The sequence below is a fragment of the Micropterus dolomieu genome, linkage group LG19 (assembly GCF_021292245.1).
Source record: "Micropterus dolomieu isolate WLL.071019.BEF.003 ecotype Adirondacks linkage group LG19, ASM2129224v1, whole genome shotgun sequence".
Lineage (NCBI taxonomy): Eukaryota > Metazoa > Chordata > Actinopteri > Centrarchiformes > Centrarchidae > Micropterus > Micropterus dolomieu.
The window spans coordinates 20,817,554-20,837,584 of record NC_060168.1 but is presented as its reverse complement, the minus strand read 5'-3'; the positions used below and the strand labels follow the sequence as shown (position 1 = coordinate 20,837,584).

At 42.1% G+C, this 20,031-nt stretch overlaps 1 protein-coding gene across 7 annotated transcripts in view; it reads left to right on the top strand.

The window, feature by feature from the left end:
* Positions 1-20,031, top strand: part of drp2 (dystrophin related protein 2) — a 166,133-nt gene that overhangs the window by 99,283 nt on the left and 46,819 nt on the right. For all 7 annotated transcript variants that reach the window (XM_046031090.1, XM_046031088.1, XM_046031087.1 and 4 more), the window contains 3 exons: positions 8,788-8,944; positions 18,827-18,947; positions 19,530-19,641. In XM_046031090.1, coding sequence (XP_045887046.1) covers positions 8,788-8,944; positions 18,827-18,947; positions 19,530-19,641 — 390 coding nt within the window. The remainder of the gene's footprint in view (positions 1-8,787; positions 8,945-18,826; positions 18,948-19,529; positions 19,642-20,031) is intronic.

Here is a 20,031-nt window from a genome sequence, read left to right as displayed (position 1 = left end):
TGTTGACAGTTTTCACAGGCTTTTTGTTGTTGGATTTAGAAATGAAAATGCTCTTATAATGCTAATCCAACACATCTTTGTAGTAGCGTCCATGTTGATTCCACATTCAGACTTAAGAGCACATGAACGCACCAAAGTTGGAAGAATGACTTTACAGCTTGGGAAATAGGACCATCCGAGGAGCATGTGAATGCACAGTGAGCTGTAGGTTTCACCACTAGATGCCACTAAAACTTACACACTGAATTTTACACAAAATAAATTTACCAAAATATGTCTAAAGGAAGCTAAATCCAGTTTTGATTGAAGATGTTTTGCTGGTTTCGTCGGTAAAACCAACAAGTCCTCCACAATTAACAGCAAAATACGTTTGTTTGGCTGTACATATTAGCGTTTTCTGATCAGATGCCCGTATTGGCAGGATTTTGGTTCAAATATTACTTAGTTAAGGCAGGGGGACCTTTGTTGTCATGGTTGCCACAATAACCACTTGCTTAAGGTTAGGGAACAATTGTGGTCATGCTTAAAAGAAACCAGTGTTGAGTGATGGTTTGAAATGAGAAACAATTTCCATGTGAGAATTTGACATTGTGACTTTGATGCTCTATACTTCCTCCTTTGACCCTGACCTCATCTCCTGCAAAATGACTGATGACATTAGAACTATTGTTAGGAGAGATACAGATTTATTTTTGCTGGATATACTGAATAGGTAGAATAATTATACACATTTTTCCAAACATAAATGGTGATAAACATGCAGATTTATAGCTACGTGAACACTAACACAAATCATACACACACAAACACATTTGCTCATATGGTACATGCAAGAACAAGGAATACTGATTCAGATGGAACACCTACACTTAGACACAACATAAATAAACCTGAGCAAAACTATCACTGTGTTATTGTCTCTTAACACACACACACACACACACACACACACACACACACACACACACACACACACACACACACACACACACGTAATGAACATGCTGCACTCTGGTTTTAAGAGAGGAGTGGGAGCATCTTATGACCATTTCAGCCATGGTCTCTTGTGCTTATTTGTCATCTTTTGTTATTTTCAAGTATCTCTGCTTCCCACAACACCTCTTATGCTTCCTCTACTATCTGTTGTTGCGCTAACAATGCCCTACATTTATGTTACATTATGGCCACTCTGAGTGGGTGGCGGTGAACACATCCGTGCTTCTTTACATCTGTGTGCCTGCATTTGCAGTTCACAAAACAATTTAAATGGACAAGATTCATTCATGTCTTTACAGACCGATTTAGAGTGTCTGATGCAGGTATGCAATAAATTACCTTTCTCAGCAAAACACTAGCCACTTTAACTAGACACGCCCATAATAGCATGTCTGTGTTCACTGTACATGCTGAAGGAATCTATATCTGCAAATTGTTTTGTAAGTATAATAATAATAATCTTTATTTGTATTGCACCTCTCATACATAAAATGCAGCTCAAACATTTGCTTTACATCACGAGCGCTTAAACAAGTAAAAAAGAAGGACATAAATAAATAAATAAAACATACAATACAGCAGCATGTAAATAATCCAGAAGCACAAAAACACAGGAATTAAAACTGGGAAAGGGTAGCAGCCAGGGCTACAATATGAAATAAATACAATATGTGTGATCAGTTAAAAGCAAAAGCATAAAATTAGGTCTTGAGCTGCTTCTTAAAACTATCAAGAGAGGTTGCTTCTCTTATTTGTAAAGGAAGTTTGTTCCAAGCCATTGGTGCATAATAACAGATGATTATTATCTGGAAGAGTGAACTGTAGAAGCTGTACAATGGTGGACATTAAAGATATATTCTATTCTTCTTGGGTTGTTGCGTCCCTACTGATGTTGAGACCAGACCTAAACCCTTGTTTATATGTGATTTTTAAATATTTTTTATTGTATGTATTTATTTTAATTTCTTTTAATTTCTGATAAACCTTATTTTCTAACCTTGTATTTTTGTTTGGAGCTACAGGCATGCAACGTTCCCTTGTATAGCGGTAAAGAATTTGTTAAAGGAGCATATTTCTTGTGGGCATCAGCTGCTGTAAATCTTCATACAACTACAGTATTTTCAGTTGTGACAAACAGCCCCTGTGGCTAGTCTGCTATTGTCACTCATCAAATGTGTTTCCCACAAATCTCAGTCAGATGACTGTTGGAAGAGATGCTTCAGGCGAGGCATCAGTAAAACTCCCACCATGAGAGAAGTCCCTAAATGCATCACACGCGACACACTCTAGCCAGGAAATCAATAAAGGAAGCAGAAAGAGAGGAAACCCCAGGGAAGGCTGGTAAACATGAGCATGCTGTTTTTTGTTTACAGCTATCACATCACATGATTTGTTGATATTGAAGTTAAAATCTTTCAGTTACCTACTGCTGCCATTTGAGATCACCAGCGCCAACCGCCTTACAGTGTGGGCTACATTAATTTTGTGCACAACATACTCAGTCCAGATGTGGGGTGGCAGCTGCCCCAAGTGACATTCATCAGGTTTCTGAAGTTTCTTGTGTTGACTTCCCTTTACACTGGATACATTTTGTGTGCTGTTCTGTGAGCAACTGTGATAAGAGCCTGTGATTTGGGCACACACGTGTCTCCATACATCACAAACTGCACAGTAAAGGTTACCTTGAGGATATATTTGCAGTTTGCCAGGTAATTTCTGTCTGCATCGTCTTTTAGTTCCTCCTGCAGTATTCAAAACAGATCTGCCAGCTAGAAAACATAAACATGTCTGTACCTGCTGTAGATGTAGAGGAAGTGCTAACAGTGAGTTGGCAGTTGGTTCCATGCCTTTGTAAAGAGTGCTTTCACACTAATCTGAATGTGAGCTAAAACAATATTAGCTTATTGCAAATATATACAACACCTAACAAATTGCAGTACAGAAATGCCAAATTAGGTTTGAGATCATTTAGAAATGGCATCTCCACTACGTAGTTTGTCCACCAGAGAGCACAGAGAAGTAAATTTTTCAACTGAAAATGTTCCACTTAGTAAATATATTAAAGATTGATCTTAAAAAAACAAATCTAAAGGCTCTGTATCAAGACTGTCTGTGTTATTAGGTATGCTGATATACAGTATATTTACCAGATTTTTTAAACTCTCAATTATCAGTATTATTGTACGTGAGTGCACCTGTATGCAATCTGAAATTGTTTCCAGTTGAACTCTGATATTGTTTGTATGCAGCTACAAAGCAATTACGGTATTTTCCCACAGGAAGGAAACTTGTGCGTCTTTCACTATAACCCTACTGGTAATGAAGAGGAACACTAATTTTTTCAACCCGTACAGTTGGTTGTGGTCAGTGGTCATTTGGCTTCACCCACCCAAACATTGTTCCCCATCCGCAATTCATATGTCTAAACGCGAAAACAGTCTCTTTTCTTGGCAAGGGTGGTAAACCTGTCTGTGCATGAAAAGTACTGTAGTGTAACACACACAGCAAAACAGGAAATCACAAATCACAGCGACTCTTATGGTTTGCTGGATTAAGTTGTATAGAGCCAGTGAAAAATTTCTGGCCCTTTGCTCTATGTGATGGAGTGAAGAACTAACTAGCCTAATATTACTACTGAACATATTTCTTTGTAAGTAAAACAATTCCGTTAACTGATTCAATGTGATTTTATAATCTATTTATAATAAAAGTGGTGTAGTACAATTTTAAGGTACATGGACTTCTTACTGCATAATTTGTTTCTATGTTTCTAAGCACTTCCTTGCTGTGGTGACACAAAGCAATGTAATGCAACACAAGACATTACTACTACATCTTTCTCTTTCAGCATATTGCTGAACTCTCTCCATCATGACTTCTTCCTTAACTAGGTTGTCAGTCTTCCCAAACCTGAACCTAATCTTAATGAACTAGCTAAGACTGACAACATGACACAGTAAATTTGTCGGCATGTCAATCTGCTTTGATTTAAGGCTTTCACAGTGAGGCATCCATTGAGATTTTGAATAAAAAATAACATATACACACATTTGAATATATACCCTTTCAACTAAATGCAGTGCAGTTGTGTCAATGTGGCCTACCACACACCTTCGCACTTTTTGCAAGCTCTCACAACATCTCTGCTATTGAGAGAGAAAGAGACAGAGAGAGGGCGGTGGGGGGAGAAAGGAGATAGGAATGGAGCTTTGCTCAAAGCTTTCCTGGGCCCTGAGGCAACACACTAGCTAGCTCCTCTCTCCTAAAACAGCAGAAACACTGCTCCTATCTCCTATGCATTAATTAATCATCGAACCGAGCAATAAGCTTCTCTCTGTAATCTCTCCAAAACTGATTGGGGAGTTGAATTTCTATTTGACCATGTTATTTACTTTGAATGTTAACTGTCAAGAAATATGGGGAACAGTAATCTGCATGCAACAGAGTTTCCCAACTGTGAGAACATCGAGTTACACTGAATACAAAACTCACAGTCTGCTAAACAGCAACACAATTGTATATTTATACCCTAAACATTGTGATTAGGATTCTTATCCACAGCTACCAACAGTGTTGAGCTGAGAGCAGTTTGGTGTCATTCTCAAGGACACACGGATGCTGATTGTTACCTCAGCTGTTGCAGTATGCTTCTGTGTATTCACATTCATAACAAATGTCATCCACTCTAATGTTGGGATGCATATTTTATTTCTTATTTATTCTGAACCCTTTGCTTGAAGCTAATCCAGGAAATGAAAAGGTCTACAATCTTTACTATGACAATACCTGTTATTCTGACAGCCAATCTCAGTTTAGACTATCTCATCATGTGTTCCCTGATGAGATTGGCTATTAGCCCATTTGTACTGATTATTGCTGGTGTTAACAAACCTGCAGGGACACACACACACACACACACACACACACACACACACACACACACACACACACACACACACACACACACACACACACAGCACAACCATGAAACATATTTTGTTCATCTTAGACAGACACAGGCAGCCTTGTTGTCAAAGATTTATTCTAAACTGACACCAAAGAGCACTTAAAGTAAAGCCTGAAGGTGTCAGGGTGAATCACTCTCTAACACACACAACTGCAAAGATAGTTATAATAGTAATGACAAATATACAACATCTGGTTAGATTTACAAAATAATGTGGTTAGCATGAAATGGGCACCAAAATGTTGGGAAAAGATCATGGTTTTTAAGTAACGTGTCTTTAGTGGGCTCCTCAAGAGATGACGCTAAAGGTGGACCTATCATAGTTTGAAGCCAACGGCCACTGACCAAGCAGCCATATCATATCATTGGGGGTGTATATGTGAATATCAGGCCCAACTCAAATTAGTCTTCACAAAGACAGAGCACACACATCCTACCTGTTTCCTCTTTTGGTCACTGCATTTCTGGACACACACACACATGCACACAAATCCCTGGCATCACCTAATTGGATGCAGCAGAACTTGGCCCGTAAATTGCATTTAAATTGATATCATGATGTTTCCACTGAAGATAGAAAAGCTTCAGTCAGCCTCCCATATTGGCAAACCTTTAGCCTGGCCTCCCTACAGTTTAGCAGGGCAAGCGTTGTTCTTGGCAGCACCTGCCATGTGAAGATGATTCCATTACAACAGAGGCAGTGCTCTAGTTGTCTCACCCTCTATGTGTGTAATGGAAGCAGCAGTGATGGGTGAGTGTACTGGGAGCTGTGTGTGTGTGTGTGTGTGTTTCTGTATGAGTGTGTGAATCGCAGGTCTCCTGTGTTGTGCGAAGCATTTTGAAACTTCTCTGCAAGTGTCAGGGTCATCCTATGATGGATGACCTTACTTAGATGCATCCTAGAGCTCGGGTTCACTCTGATTTTAGTCAGAAACCTTTCTCCGTGTGTGTGTGTGTGTGTGTGTGTGTGTGTGTGTGTGTGTGTGTGTGTGTGTGTTATGTGTGAATTCACACCTGTTATGGACTGAGAGCCTGTTCTGCAGGGGAAAACAGTTCCTCTCTGATTCAATTACCACAACAGGCTGAGCTGGAGGGGCAACAGGAGGCTAGGGGACAGCATGGTCTGCTTCACACAAGTTTCCTGACACAGGGTTGAACAAAGAGGCCTATCAATTCTGAGAAGTGCACTTACAAGCTTGATTTCACCTTTCTGTCTTTTCCCTCTTAAAGTCTCAAAGCTTTTCCCACATGCCTTCCTGCAACCAGCACCCCTGATGTGATGCCTAATCCCTCAATTCTGATCCCTCGTCAGAACTCGTCTGTGCCACATTCACTTTGCAGGAAATTGCCTTATGGTTCTTTTTCAGTCGCTAATGTGACATTGCAGATGGTAGCATGCTAATGGTGCAGGTCGAGGGACAATGGTCGTGCATTTTTTTTGACTCCTTATTTAGCATACTGTGTATACTGTATGTTAACCTTATTTTGTTGCATAATTGCATCAGTGTGATTATCATGTTTGACTACATTCACACTCAAATCTTAAAGTGTTCCTCTGACTACACTTGTGCTTTTGTCTGAATATAAATCCTGTTACACTTTTGCAAAAGATTTATGGTTGTGAGCAGTGATACCTAGACAGTCTGTTTCTTTTTCTGACTCTTCACTCGCTCCCACTCATCATGTCTGATGTGACAGTCCTGGCAAATTGTGATGTGCAGTAATAATGATATTTGAGTGCTGGCTTCTGGTATGTAATTGAAACACTGGGATGCTTTCACCCCACCCCACCCCTTTAGTGCCAGCTGTGCCACTGATACAAGAGCAGTGGTTTCCCCAGACATCTCTCATGCTGCTGACAGGTGGCAAGCAGATACATTTTCTCTGTTATTTGTTCCTGATTTACTCCAGCAAGCCTGCAGCAACACTAACCTGTGACTCTGTATCTCTCACCTTGTCCTGCATGTGCCACAACATACAGACTACCTGTGACAAACAACATGGGGATACTGTTGCAGATATATATATTAAGAAATTGTTTTTTTATGGTTAATGGCGGCTCGGCTCGGATGTCACCCAATTCTACTTATACTTCCTTATACTTTACAACACAGCCAACACAGAACCAACTGATCATTTCCTAACTAAAGCTACATGTACCAGGCTAAAAGTTTGCATTGTCACCAGGTGATGGTCCATGGACATAATGAAAACATTGTTCTTTTATTGCAGTGTAGAGATAGTGACTCCTAGAGTCACACGTATGATAAGGAAGAATGTCAGATCAAACTGTTATTTAATTCTAACATAACCTTGTTTAGCTGCTGAGTTGACATACTTACAAGGCAGAGATTTGTGCTTTACTTTGTATTTTCGAATAGTATGTTTCAGTTTTAATGGATGTGGTCATAATGATGTGATTGGCAAACTTAATGCCCGTGTAATATCTCAGGTAATTTATTTGGCTAGGGTTATAGGAGGTATAAATTTCCCCAAATCCAATTGAGATCAGGACAGCTGCTAATGTTAGCTACACTCTGATATACAAGGTACAAGGTACAAGGTTATTTATATGTCATTATACAGCACAAGGCTGCATAACAAAATAAAACTTGTAGTTCCTTCATGCTACAAACACAACATATAATTAAGTGAAGGGCTATATTAAAATATGGAAACATATAAAATAAAATTAAACAATATATACAGTTATTTATATACATATAGTATACAGACACGTATACACCCCGAATATTCCACAGTGCATTTTTTTAATTTGCATCTGGGGTGAATGTACACAGCAGCACCCAGATGATAATATGAAAGTTTCATCTTCACAATGAACAGTCTGACATTTGGGAGTCCATCTTGACTGCGTTTGTGCACCAAGCATCATCGATGTAAAACACAGAGTCCACCTCTCATCTTGCCGGAGTCTTACACTGACAGCTCCGAACAAGGACCACCTTCCGAGTGCTTGATCCGAGATGTTGATGGGGCAGGTCTCTGTAACAATGTGGGCACAACAGTCTCTGAATTCCATTGTCTGGTCAATATGAGTCCCATTTTGTCCAGACCGGATCTTTAGGAGCAGAATTAAGTCCAAGCTGGGCCAGCATGGCTCCTCTCCTGTCTCTCTTTCCTCTCCTCTGAGCAGTCGCTGTGATGCCTGGTCCGGTTGTTTAGGCTGGGTGGATTGTGGTCTGCTGCTCTTTAATCCAAAAAACCCGTCTTCATCTTCCAATGAGTGTATTTATGTCAGAGGTAATGCATGTTTTGGCAATAAAGCCTGAAAAAACAAGTAGCATCCATGAGCGGTGGTCACAGTGAATGCACTAGTCGTAACCTATTACCCCAAAAAATAGGGTAATTACTCTTGGCCCTACCTCTGGGTTAGGTCAGTGCTGTAGGTAGGAGATCTCGAAAGAACCACTAACAACCGAGTTAGGTGGAGGACATTTGTCAATGGCCTGCGCTCCCTCGAGGAGCAAAGGGTTTAAGTCAAGCAAGTAAAAGTCATATCTGTCCCTTACATAACTCTCTCAACAGCAAAGCGCTGACCTTCTCATTTCAGGGTTAACAAGGCTGTTCCAAATGTGCATTTTGACAGTTTGATGTGAAGACATCTGCAACATAGCTGTCCAAATTAAGGACAGTGCAGACTAAAGAGGCAATTAAGGTCCTGTGCAAAATACCCTAGAGTAGGATAAAAATTGCATTAAGATGTTTTTATTTGATTTAATGCAGTGTTAGGTTTCTTGTGTTGGAGGATGTTACTGTTTGCTGAACTAACTGTGCGTGTGTGTGTGTGTGGTTGTTGGCAGGGTGCGGCTAGAGGCCTTCTCAGACAACAGCGGGAAGCTGCAGCTCTCCCTGCAGGAGATCATAGAATGGCTGACAGCCAAGGACGAGGAGCTGTCGGAGCAGCTGCCCATAGGAGGAGACGTGGGGGCCGTCCAGCATCAGAGGGAATTCCACCAGGTAGGGTGGACAGCGATACCTCTCCAGTGCAAATATTACACATCCAGTACAAATGATCTACTCACTCAAGACAAAGCTACACATATTAATCCATAAAAACACTGTACTTAGTTCAGTTCAGTCCATACATACAGACATAAAAGCAGACTGCTACAGTACAGAGTGCCTTTTTCTACCTTATATCAGTGTCATATGGGAGTAGTTTGAAAAATGGATTGAGGGTGTGCCCAGGCTCATGTGCTGTGATCTGTGCAATGCGTGTGATGGCTCTGTCACTGAGATATGAGAGGCTGGGGATAGGGAGACTAATGATTTTGGATACAGTGTTTGTAGTGGATGGTGAAAGTCTGTGAATTTTGCTCTCGCTGGACACAGTTGGTAAAGAAGCTCACGGAGGTGTGTGTGTGTGTAGAGAGGGGTATCATTGTTGGAATGCTTCTGTAGAGCAACAGCAGAAGCTGAGAAACAGAATAGGGCATTGGAGTTTGCAGATAACAGTGAGTCTTCGGTGGCAGCTTTTTGTAGATATCGCAGATATTGATCAAAGCTGAGTTTATTGTCCAGGCTGAGTCAATACTAGATAGTGGAAACTTTCACCACATTCAGCTGTCATTGGTGCCACTGATGGAGGTGCGGTGTTGGTAGTGCAAAGGGCCAGTTCTAACAGTGCAAATACATTTTTTTCTGAAAATGAGTGGTTAATTAAATGCTTAAAAAAAGATGATTTTTAAAGACATAGTACAATACCCCCGTGACCCTGTACACAGCATAAGTGGTTGACGATGGATGGATGGTACAATACAAAAATAGACTGACCTAGTTCTAATGCTGTGTTCCTTTGTTAGTTGTTGTAGCTTTGTCTTGTTATATGCTAAATATATGTTTAAAAAATAATATTTTTAATGTTAAAATCTTTCTGTTTTAATTTTGTGTAAAACATAAAAAATAGTTTTAATGACTCATCTTGGTGTATACATAAAGTCATCCAATCAAACACTTTAAATTTGTCTTAAAATGATTGTCAAAATAATTATAATTGACTAATTGGTTAAATCCACTAATCATTTCAGTTCTATTTTAATTTTTTTTATTAAACCTTTATTTAACCAGGCAGTTACTAGTTTGAACAATAAGGCAGCTGACAGTTTCTATATGATAAGACATTAACCTGAGCTCAAAGGTTGTGTGTTTTCTAGTTCAGCATTTGGCCTGTGATTTATTTGTTCTTGTTCACAGTGCTGACCAGGGTGATTACTTGTAGCAGGACAAAGGGAAACACATACAGCTGACAGAAACACAATATGCATAGTACAACCATGATTTTAAAGAAAAATCGGTGACTGTTTCGTAGATAAACATTGTCTCTTTGTTGTAAGTGTCTGATGGTGATCAGTTAACGCTGATGTGTGTGCTGAAAAAAGCATTTTTATAGTATCTAAAGCCTCATTGCACAACAAATACCAAACACAGAGGAGGTTCTGAGTTCTGTTCTCATTGCTCATTGGTAAACGGATAGGATTGGTAGCCATTTGAACATTTAGTTTTAAAGTTTAAGGCTTTAGGGAACATCTTTAGAGTTGCTGACAGCAGAGTGTGCCACCTCCTCCTCCTCCTCCTCCTCTCAGATAATTCCTCCATGGTCCAGTGATTTGAACTGGCCTGTAAATCCCTTCAAGGGCTTGTGTAGATAGAAGGGCACAGCTCACAAACTCAAAGACTGAGGCCTTATTGATCATGGCACAAATCAGCGCTTGTTTATCTTTATTTTTTCATCCTCATATTGAGGGCAGGGAACCAATACTCCCTCTCTGACCTATAATTTGACTTAGATAACTGGTTGTCAACTGATTCTGCAGGGCAGTGTGACAGAAGTTCAACTGAAACATTGTCTATTCATTTTCCCTTTCAGGAACGCAGACCAAATAACATTTGCAGCACACTTTGATCCCTATATTCTCGCCCACACGTGTGATATTTATTTTTGTCTTCCGAGATATCTTGTCACGTCTGTATTGGTGTGCACAGACTGTGCCCAATTGATTTTAGTTTGGTTGCACCTTATATAGCAGGATAACTTAAACAGACTTTAACAGCTTGTTTATGATATATTTCACCTCACCTGGACAAGAGCAGTTGCTGCAGTTGAAAGCAGTGACACCCTTCCCAGAATATGATAAAAGTATATTAAACTGTACTGATCCCCTGAAGGGAAATTAGGAATGATACAGGATGTCACCCAACAAGACATCAAGAGTTACTGTTAATGTGGTGAATGAGATTTTAAAATTTGTATTTCTTATTACGGTATATATTAATTTAATGTAGACAGTGTTGCTCATGTCGGCGTGAGCAACAGCTAGTCAGGACCGACTTGTAATTGGTATGCATTGTGTGAAGATCAATTGTGTGGAGGCCTGACTTATCACCAATTAGTCTTTCCTTATTAGTAATTTAAAAAAAGAAACTCCTCCAATCACCTTCTTGTATGTGCAGGACTTTTAACCGCTATACACAGTGGAATGATGTGCTTTTGTCTCATTGGCATGCTCCTTTTCTGTTTAAAGGCTCTGCACAACTACCTTCCCACTCCCATTCTTTCTGGCTGATTAAACCTCTTGTAGATTAAAGGTGGTACAACAGGTGTAAATTGTTCCATCATAACAGGTCCAATGAAACTAAAAGGAGATATCAGTCAGTTGCAGTGTTAAATGCCCACACAGACATATGCATTTGAAAGCAAACATTTAATATCAGATTTAGACTTATCAAATTTAGCAAGCTGACAAAATAATTGGAGAGAGTTTCAGAATTATGTCAGTAGCTTTTGTTTTATTGGGAAGATCAAAAGAAAATAAATGGCTTTCCTGTGTGTTATGATACCCACTGGTGGGACAAAAACAAAAGTCCCAGGATGTCTTTAAGGGAGGAAAATCTCTCCACTGAAATCTTTTTAATTGACATGTTATATAGCCGTGTGTGCACTGTGTTGGGGGAGACTCTCATAAAGTTGGCACAGACAGGAATTGCCCAGCAGGCAGGTGTGTGTGTGTGTGTGTGTGTGTGTGTGTGTGTGTGTGCGTGTGCGTGTATGTGTTTGTGCACGCACTTGTCTTACTGAGTCACACAGATGAGAACAGTAGGCCTGTTAAAAAATAGCTCCAGACAGCAAGCAGAATGTGATGCAGTGGCTACATCATCACAGAGACAATGTTTTTAATTATGATCTTTGGAGGAAAACAGTACAGAACTACCTATCTAAATCAAGAAAACAATAATAAAGATTCAAATTAAGGCATTAAAATGTACTTGAAGGTATGTGTGACGGTAGTAGAGCCGTTTAAATTGATGCTCTTTGGATTCTTGCTCATGTTTGACAGGAAGAGGCGCTACCTGGGATGCTCGGGATGTTCTTTCATTTCCCGATATATCACCTTAGTTGTGGGTGATGTATCTCAGGAACAGGAACCAGTGTAGACATGCGCACGCACACACACACACACACACACACACACACACACACACACACACACACAAGCCTACATTCACACACACGTAATTGGTTCAGTAAGTATAGCAGAGTTTCCCCTTCCACCCTCTTTCCAATTTTCTGTGCTGTCAGTTTGTGCAGTGTCTCCAAAAGGCGACTTGTATTGACAGTGAAAGGTTTGTGGCTCCCACTTAACCCGACTCCAACGCCCATCTCGAGTGGTGCACTGTGAAATCAGCCTTCCAATTAACAGGACAGTCAAAAAAACAGCAACAGTAGCTCTACACAGGCCTCCACTAAGTCGCTCATAGTATTCACTGTTGAACATTCCTCTCCTCCTCTCCTCTCCTCTCCACTCCTCCCGTCCCTTCCCCTGCACTCCCCCAAATGTTCCATTTTCAGCACTGCGCGCCTTTATTATCTGAGATGCCTCGGCTCGAGTGTCTGGTCGCCCTAAAACTTTTCCGACAAAGCAGAGAGGGAAATTGCATCCCAGTTTTCTATAGAGAATTAAAGCGTTTTAAGAAACGTGAATTATTGATCTTAAGTGGATTTATTCTGATGTCGGTTTTGTGGGATGGGTTTTTGTGTGTGTGCACATCTGCATGTGTATTGGTTTGTGAGCAGGTTTACTGTCTGTGTATTTGGGGTGGTGATGGAGGGGAGTTTGGAAGATATGTTTGTGAGGGCTCTTGTGTGTGTTTGGGTGTTTTGATAAGTGAGCATTTTGGCAGTGGGTTTTATGCTCTTATAGCAGCTGCAGAATCTTCTCTGCCTCGTGTGAGACGAGAAAAAGAAATTAAAATGTATCCTCCTCTGTGTTGTCAGAAGAAGAGGGACAGTCCAGAGGGAGGAGTAAAAGGAACGCCATAAACATGTTTAGACCAAGTCAATGAAGCCATTTCCTCCCTCTGACTTTTTCTACCCCTTGCATAATGTATCTTAATCTGATCTGAAGGCTTCGCTCTTAATGTTCCTTCAACCAAAGATGAAGCCTCTGAGTGTGAAATTTAGCTGGAATTAAAGTTTTAACATGACAGCTGGCTCAGGAAATCCGTGGCTCAGCTTCTCTTTGGGCAGCAAAGCAGCTAAAGAGAGGATGGAGAGAATAGAGAGCCAGAGAGGATGAAAAGAGGGTGAAGGAAAAGGAAGGGAAGGAAGCGAGGATTGTGAGGTTGAGGAGGGAATTTGTTTGTGATTATAGAATGAGCGTGCGAGAGGAAGACTTGAAAAGACAGACGGCAGGTTTTCTCCATGACTGTTGCACTGGGAATCTTATCTCATGCCACAGCTCCCCACCGTTACACACTTCTGCATGTTTGCTTGGTGCCGGCTGGTGTTTGCTGGGGTTTCATTGGGGGCTTTCTGTTTCACTCTGCTCGCTGGGTGTTATCAGGCCTGCCGGGCTCTGGTCTTGACTTTAAATAGGCACTGAAACACTGTCACCACTGCACCAAAAAACGACGCTAATTCCAGCTGGTAATGTAGATTTTCAGCTGAAATTGTAATCTCTTTATACCGTAAGAGGATTGAGTGCACTGGCTTCACCTAAATAAATTACTTTGAAGAGAGGGGCTATCGCTGGCATTTATTCACACACCTGCAGTATGTTTTATACAGAACAAAGATTAGTGTAGAAGAACGAAGAAGGCTGACACACTGGCTTTCTTCAAGGCCCTGAGGAGACTCTGGGTATCTGCTCAGTGTTAGAGTAAAGGTGTAATTTGCATAGGGAAGTGCTGTTGAATGTGGACCAGTGGAGCTGGGCTCTCCTGCTAATTGGCTCTTCTGTGCAAGCAGGCTAGTTGACCAGTCGTCCCAATAGATTTGGTCTCCTATTGTGCCCTAGGGTCTTAGCACAAGCAGGCAGCCATGTAATTTCATGTGGTCCTACCAGTAGATCGTTGCCAGTGTGCGTGTCCTAAGTGACTCCTATAGATAACCCATGTATGTGTGTAATTTTTTTCTCATACAAGTTAAAAGTCAAACTCTTGAACAATAAAACACACTCTTGCCTTAGTGCTGAGGGCTTTTTCTGCTACAGCCATACTGCTATGACCAGTAGATTACTGTGGCAAAATCTAGCTAGCATTATCAAAAATGTGATAGATATTCCTATTTCTGAGTCAGTTTTATGACTCTTCTCCCATTGTGCTACTGCTACACTATATGTTTTAGCATTTACCATTGTTCTGTAACTGCTAATTGTAGCAACAGTGACAAAGCTCCTCCGAATGCAACCAAGAAATACAGTCTTCTTTCGTTGAATCGGGAGGACAAGACACGTGTCAGCATCCCATAATCTACTGTGTGCTGGTCAGTTTCTTAATTTGCATTCAGACTGGAAATATCACCATATTTTATGTACCAGGTATTTCCACTCAGGTGGTCATTGGTTAACAGTGATACAACACTTGAACTGGACTGATAAAAACACCACTGTAGGGTTTGAATTATGGAAGTCAGACATAAACTCTAGTGTTTGGTCTTGTTAAAAGCCTGGACATGCTGGGGATCACTGGGAATCACAGAGTCCAAATATACAAGTTTTTCTGAGGCCTTTACAATCTCTACAGCATACGACTCTCGCTATCCTTACACTATAATAAAAAAGAGTTTAATCAACGTAAATAGATATAAATTAATTGGCCATTGCTGTTTGTCTGGAAGCCTGTTTAAGTCTCCAGAATCACAGGTGTCATAACGAAGGTTATGATGTGGTAACCCTAGTTCTATAAGCACAGGCGGAGCCCTCTACTGGACTCTATGGGTACTACCTCCTCCAATCACACGTCCACTAAAATTTTATCTTGCACGTAGCCGACCAATAGGATGTCGCTACCGATATGTTCGTGACGTATAAATAGCAGTGTCCCTACTGCCTCAGCATCCGACCGCCTGTTCAGCAGAGGGCTCCGCCTGTGCTTATAGAACTAGGGTTACCATGTCGTAACCTTCGTTCTATCTCACGCAGGCTCGGCCCTCTACTGGACTCTATGGGTACAGTGGGTGGAGCCCGATGATTGTCCGACCTAGCCGCGACAAGCCAAAGTCCACCACGCCAACCCGGTCCTAGTGACAGAATGGTGGGATACCCCTAAGAAGGTCGCTGGACCAACAGGGGCTTGGCCTGACCATTAACACCTGGACTGCCCTGACTTCTCACTGGAACGTCAGGCACTGCCATTGTATGTTCCCCCTCTACACCCAGTAGTTACCAGATCCTCACTTTTCAGATCCTAGGCTGCAATTGTGAGAAAGAAAAGCATCCAGATTTATTGTCCTGGACCTGAACATGCTCCTTATGTTCTTAAGAACAAAGGAGGTGTGTTGTCTCAATCCGGCTGCACTGTGGACACCAAGAAACAGCATGCAGCTGGGGTGAACCGACAGGCACACAGCTCACTCACCTTATTAGCAGAGGTGAGAGCAAGGCGCAGGGCTGTTCAAGACATTTTCAATGAGGACTGCTCCAGGGGCTCATAAGGTGCACATTTTAGAGCCACCAACACAAGCAGGAAGTCCTACTGAAGCACCAAGAGACACGACACCGGTCGCTGTCTTCTCACACCCTGCAGAAAGCGTATCACGAGGAGGTGGCTGAAGACTGTTCTGTCACCAGCCCCCCCCCCGTGACAGGAGAGATAGCTGCAGCGCGACAGCCTCTTCTCCATCAGACCTTGCAGGAAAGAGAAAACGGATCCCGCCGAACAGGTAGGCAGATCCGTCTCCCTTTCAATGCATCAATGCTGAAAGCCCAACTACTTAGCTTTACAGCAAGACGTGGTGGAGACTGCCCGCCACTTGGATGGTCTGTACGACCTCAGCGGATAGACCAGCCTGAGTCTGCCTCTCCCCCCTTTTAGGAGCAAAACCTGGAGAGGCTGCTCCAACACCAGCATTGTTCATATGAAGCCTCACCCTTCTGACAGAGCCCCCCAGACCATAGGTACAGGCCAGGGCTCTGTCACTGTAGGCTGCGTCACTTCTACCAGAATGATGAACGACCGTTCCCGCCTCAGATCACTCGAGGCTTCAATCTCTCCATGACCATGAGTAGAAGAGAACCCTCATGCCCTTCTCGCGCAACGATTGCAGTGTGATGCATCTGCTGAGCGTGTGGGGGGCTAGTGAGTAGTTGACGGGGAGTCTAATGTATTTGTAGGCTACCCCTGAGAGGAGAAGCGTAGAAATTCCCTGTTACTGTGTCACATGAAATAGGCGTCTTTCAGGTCGAAGGCGGTGAACCAGTTGCCGGGCTGCACTGGCTCCAGCGGTTTCTTGATCATCAGCATGTGGAAACGCCCTTTTGTCCATTATGCTGGTTCAGGTGGTGGAGATCCAGAATGGCTCAGAAGCTTCTCGTCTTTTTGGCGACCAAAAAGTACATGGAGCAAGACCTCTGTGCATGTTATGCGCAGAGATGCCCTAAGACAGCCTGCTTCAGCAGAAGTTGCTGGGTCTCGGCGGCCAGGAAGTCCACTTCCTCTTGAGAGGATAGACTGGCTTCCATTAAGTCCAGGAAAACTGGTGGTATACAGCAGAACTGAAGAGAGTAGCCTCGTCTCAGAATGCTGTCCACCCAGCTTGTCAGCATGCAGAGGTGTCTCCATTCTGCATGAAAATGTGTACACATGAACAACGCATCTCCGGCACTCTCCACCGCCAAACTTTCCTTAAATACCCGTCCCGCTATACTGAGAGAGACCTGATTTCAGCTGTCTCTCTGCAGCTATAGCGGACTAGCCTAGCTGCGCTGTGAACACTTGGTGAAAGAGATGTCGGCAGGGCGGCCTGTCTGTTTATGTAACATGCTTTCACTGCCGGTGAGCTATCAACGCACCTGTGTGAGTCCTCGTGGGAGCACTGGGAATGCAGAGTTACAGTAGAGTGCTGCATTGCCCAGTTTCCACGGTATGAACAGCTTGTTTCTGGGCTGTCACCTTGTGGAAGTGGACCATTATGGCCGTGCGGACTCGGCGGTCAGGCTAGCAAAGTGGACCCACCCTCTCACTCGGTTCTGACCGGGAGAGCGGCGTGGGATGGGGTTGGTGGTGGTGAATTAGCACTTTTAAGAATGTAATGTGTTTCTAATAAAGAGTTTAACATTCACAAGCATCACCACAGTGTACACAAGCAGCACATGTTAGAATAGTGGCTTCGTGAACACAAGGCCGCAGGGCGAACCCTTAGCCTCACCCCAGGAGTTAATGTTAGCTGTTTGATGAGAGAAGTTAACTTAGCTCTTTGAGGAATGTAATTAACATGTTTTACTCAAAAAACTTTTTCCACATTCTCAAAAGCCTTACCGTAGTGTACACAAGCAGCACATGTAAAACAATGGCGTCTTGAACACCAGACGGGGGATTGTGGCAGCGTCAGCAGGCCTCTCTCCTTCCATAACGGTCACTTGGCCAGTCGCTTCCTTCCCCAGCCGCAGGTTGGCTGGCGGAGGGGGTGGGCCTGGACTCGTCCGGGCAGGATATGGGTCACCTTGCCCGGGTGCAAAGATAATTTTCTAGAAGTGGCAACTCCATCCGTGGAGGTGGTGAATTCAGTGAGCAGTTTGCCGTTTGCTGAAGAAAAAAGGATGCTGAGGCAGTAGGGACACAGCTATTTATACGTCGCACACGTATCGGTAGCGACGTCCTATTGGTCGGCTACGTGCACGATAAAATTTCAGTGGGCAAGTGCGTACGGGTGATTGGAGGAGGTAGTACCCATAGAGTCCAGTAGAGGGTGGAGCCTGTGTGAGATAGAACTGAAACGTTCACTTAATAATAAATAGTAATAAATAAATAAATAAATAAATAAATAATAGTAATAAATTTATTCTTTTTTGCATCTGAAGAGGCTTCTGCTTTTTTTGGGGTTAGTTTGCAGATGTGTTCCTATGAGATGGGGTGATGAATATAGGTTAACCATTAACATGCCACACTATTTTATAGTTTTACTAAAAGTTAGCTTCAGTTTAAGAGAAGCTTCCTGGTGATAAAGCTGGAGATGTTTGATGTTACAAGTTGATAAGAGCTGCTTCAATGCGCTAGGCCTACCACTAACTATTGTTTTCATTATCAATTATTCTGTTGATTATTAATCTATATAACTGATCTATTGTTTTGTCTAGAAAATGTTGTCATAAATAGTGAAACATTTCCATCAAAATCAAATCTTCAATAACAGTCATAAATTTTTTATTTAATTTAATTTTAATTAAATTGAATTAGTTATTTAATAATCTAATTAGTTGTAAATTTTTCAGTAGTTTGACTAATAGTTTCAGCACTATACTTTTGGTCTTTGTTAGGAAGCGCTGTCTTGTTTGAAAATAGCTTACGTCTTTCGTTCTCTTCCAATTAGAAACACTCTCCCCCTCTCTGTTTGTCTCCCGGCAGGCATTCATGGAGGATGTTAAGTCTCGCGGGCCGTTCATCTACTCAGTCCTGGAGTCTGCCCAGGCCTTTCTGGCTCAGCACCCCTTTCAGGAGCCAGAAGAGACCCTGACCGATGGAAAAGGTCTGATCCCTTCATACTCTGTGCCAACTGCTGCGACAGCCAAAATATCATACTCTCCACCCACCTCCCTCGGCTAAGCCCCACAGTTAATTTGGTAGGACCCATGCAGGTGAAATCTTCCATTAGTAGTTATTAGCAGTGATCCGTCCTCTGATGTCACACTGAGTTAAGGGAAAGTGTCCGGGTCAGGACCAATTAGATCTAGCGCAACAGCTCTACAGCACCATCTGCTCAGATCAATAATACAGCAAGTTTGGTTATTTCTCTACTGACAAGTCCTCTTCGTAATGTTTGGCTCTGAACACTGGTTGCTCACCTGGGGAATAATGTAGCAATCTACCTCACTGTGTTCTCCTTGTGTCTGCATTTTGTTTTGCCTCCTTCCTTTCCCTTTTTTATCCTTTCATGGAGTTGGTGGACCATCCTTCTTCAATCATTACCCTTCTCTTGGCCTGACTTCTATCCCCTGCTCTCCTCTCCACCTTGTTTTCTTCTCTGTCTGCTCGATTTTTCATGTCCTCCTTTGCACCTTTATCCTTTTACCCCTGCGTGGCCTTGTCTAACATCTTCCACCCTATGCAGAGGTGTCTCCACGTCGGCGGATCTTAAATGTGAGCCGCTCTGTGTGGAAGCAGGCAAACGTGGCCAGTGACCTGTGGGAAAAGCTGACGGCGCGCTGTGTAGACCGCCATAGGTCAGATGCTTTTTTCTCTCTCATTTCATCTTGTGTATAGATTGTGTGTGCTTTCTGCAGTGGTGAAAAGTTTGAAGAAAGTTCAAGAAGAAATTTTGAAAGGCACTTTCTTTAATTTTAAGGTACCTGTAATTTATTAGATGCTACTTTATACTTATAGTACACTACATTTATCGGACAGCTAAAGTTACAAGTTACTTTACAGATTGCCATTTTACATGAAATTAAAACATAAGATAAGCATAAAAATGCAGTGTTAAATATGAAATCATTGTTCTTTTAAGTTTGTTAAGTAAAAAAGTTGATCGAGGCCCAAAGAAGTAGAAGTGACCAACGTTTTAAAAAAAAGCAAACATTAGAGAAAAGTTTAAAAGAAAAAACACATTTGTG